At 34.9% G+C, this 2,719-nt stretch overlaps 1 protein-coding gene across 1 annotated transcript; it reads left to right on the top strand.

The window, feature by feature from the left end:
• The first annotated feature begins 477 nt into the window (after positions 1 to 477).
• On the top strand, positions 478 to 1,807 carry LOC120075006 (40S ribosomal protein S17-4). The gene is made up of 2 exons (XM_039028141.1): positions 478 to 630; positions 1,137 to 1,807. The coding sequence occupies exon 2, from the start codon at positions 1,154 to 1,156 to the stop codon at positions 1,577 to 1,579; it is 426 nt and encodes a 141-aa protein (XP_038884069.1). The 5' UTR covers positions 478 to 630; positions 1,137 to 1,153; the 3' UTR covers positions 1,580 to 1,807.
• Positions 1,808 to 2,719: the final 912 nt, after the last annotated feature.

Raw genomic sequence — 2,719 nt, 5'->3', positions numbered from 1 at the left:
ATTCAATTTCTAAAAATTTTATGTACATCTCCTCCCAAATTTCCTAAAATCCAACTTGTTTTGAGTCCCACAACTCAATCTTAAAGGCTCGTAAAGATAATAGAGAAATTCTAGTAGTTTACGACCATAAGATGAGGAGATTGTAGCTGATTTTCGTGATTCTGTTTTGCTTGTTCAAACTAACATACAAGTACAAAAAAATTGTTTATAAAGACTTAAAAAGTCAATTCAAACCAACCCTAAATTATCCTAAATCAAACTTGGTAGACTAAATCATGGCTTTTAGGAAAGTTAAGAACCAGAATTTTTTTAATCCCACACACATATATATTTCTTTTTTCATTTCTATATAAATGTAAATCGTAAATAAAGAAAGAAGAAAAAACAAACAAATCGTGAACCGTCAGATGCGATCAGAGCACATTGACGTGGCAGAATATGACTGGATAATAGAATAAACACTTCATACAAATAACCACACAGAATCATTCCTCGGGTGACAAAGAAACCCTAAATTAGCACTTCTCTTATATCTCCCTCTCTCGCATTAGGGTTTCTTTCAAGTCGCAGCGGCAGCACAACTTTGCTCTCTCTGGTACTCTTCCGAACCCTTTCGTTCGTCACTTCCAGGTCAGTTCTTTCTAACTAGGGTTCTTAATTCTCTTTTCGATCGGCTGTTTTATGTAATTTTCTGTTCGTTTTTATGTTGAGTTTTTCAGTTACCAAGTTTGTTTGATTCCCATCTCATGTTTCGGAGAATTGGATTGATAATAGATTGATTCTTCCCCTTTCCTTCATCTAGTTATCGAAAATCTGACGAGAAAGAGTAGTCTCTGTCGTCCCTTTAGGATTTTGGGCTGTTTTCGAGGTTGTAAGTTGTTTGTGATGAAGAATGACTCATGAACTTGTAGCTATCTGGTGTTCAATGTACATTTTAGAAAAATGTAGGCCGCAATATACATTTTAATTAATTTTTGTGTGTTTCTCAAGTTTGGTTTTTCCGTATTACACTGTATGGAAAAGTCAGTTTTTTTATATATACTTCGAAGATCTATATGCTTTCCTTCTGATTGTGAATGTAGTGTGATCCATGTTGATGTTAGATTGCTTATTTTTATAGTTATTTTTTTCGTCAGGTAAAGTTTGGTAGAAGATGGGTCGTGTTAGAACCAAGACTGTGAAGAAGTCTTCACGCCAAGTGATTGAGAGGTACTACTCGAAGATGACACTGGATTTCCACACTAACAAGAAGATCTTGGAAGAGGTTGCCATCATCCCCTCCAAAAGGCTGCGAAACAAGATTGCTGGTTTCTCAACCCACTTGATGAAGAGAATTCAGAAGGGTCCAGTCAGGGGCATCTCATTGAAGCTGCAAGAAGAAGAGCGTGAACGCCGTATGGACTTTGTCCCAGATGAATCAGCCATTAAGACAGACGAAATTAAGGTTGACAAAGAGACACTTGATATGCTTGCTGCTTTTGGCATGTCAGAAATTCCCGGACTTGTGGAGGTTGAGCCACAGACTATGATTCCGCCCCAAGCCTTTGGTAGGGGTGCAGGTGGCCCAAGGAGATACTAAGGTAATTGAGACTATCTCAACAGCTTTTGGGAATTTAGAGGTTTTTTGTTATTCAATATTGTAAGGCCATGGATATTCTTGTTGCTAGTTATTCTCAGATTGGTCCTTAAATGTGGTACTTGTCTTTTTAGTTTTGATTTTGAATGAACGTTTAAATCATTTTGGACATGGATGATGATACTTTTGTTTTAAGTTGCTCTCTGAAGTAAACGTTTTTGCTATTAGTCAGATTTCACAACTGCCATATTACCTCTTTTAGTTCAGTTTTCTAATTTGCTCTCTTCCAAGGCATTTCTCTCGATAAATCATGTGGGGTGCTTTATAATCTTTACTTATAAGATTTCAAACCTATTCCCATTTGATTTATCATATGATTGTGCAAAGTTTCCGCAATGAGTTGTGTTTTCATTTTGATTAATAATCTTGTAGAGTGAATAACCTTTTGTTGTTGAGTTTTGTTTGAGATGCTATTATAGATGGTTTATTATATTATGATGATTTAATGTTAATCAGAAAAATGGGTTGGAATTATTTTTACCTTGTTTTTTACTTTGTGGGTTGAGGGGAAAAATATAGATGGCCTAATATATACAGGTTTCATTTATTGCGTTAATGTTTAGTTTGATCATTTGTGTTCTTGTTGTGATATGTTGAGATGTTTAAATGGTAATGTCAAGTAATTTCAAATTTAAACTTATCTCACAATATAAAAAATAATAAAAAATAAAGTACCTCACACTCTTAGCTTTGAAATTTTTGTAATGTCTATTTGGTTGCCGAAGTTTTATTTGAGGATAGATTAACAAAACTGACTGACTTGACATTGCTTAAAAGATCATTTTTCTTTGGAAAAAAGTTATTCACTCTACAAGCACGTTTTGTCGATGTGAAGTCTCCTGATACAGTTTCTCTCTGAAACTCCCTCGTGGTCGTTTTCTTCTTACTGGTTAGATTTCAACATGAAAACCAGAGACAGTTTGAGAGTAGAGAGAGGGGAAGAGGAAAATGAGAGGAAAAAATGTCGCGTAATCTAAAACTAATATGAAGTGAATTGAAGATGAGAATTGGTAAGTGTTATTGATGCCAGAGGTTCTTGATAAGGGTATTTCATGTCCTTATAGAATGGTGAGTTTTTTTCCA

Source organism: Benincasa hispida, chromosome 4 (genome assembly GCF_009727055.1).
Source record: "Benincasa hispida cultivar B227 chromosome 4, ASM972705v1, whole genome shotgun sequence".
In the NCBI taxonomy this organism is placed as follows: domain Eukaryota; kingdom Viridiplantae; phylum Streptophyta; class Magnoliopsida; order Cucurbitales; family Cucurbitaceae; genus Benincasa; species Benincasa hispida.
Note: the sequence above shows the minus strand (reverse complement) of the source record. Positions and strands in the feature narration are given on the sequence as shown.

Coding starts and splice junctions, on each gene's coding strand:
- LOC120075006 (XM_039028141.1), top strand. CDS start 1,154: ATGGGTCGTGTTAGAACCAAGACTGTGAAGAAGTCTTCACGCCAAGTG.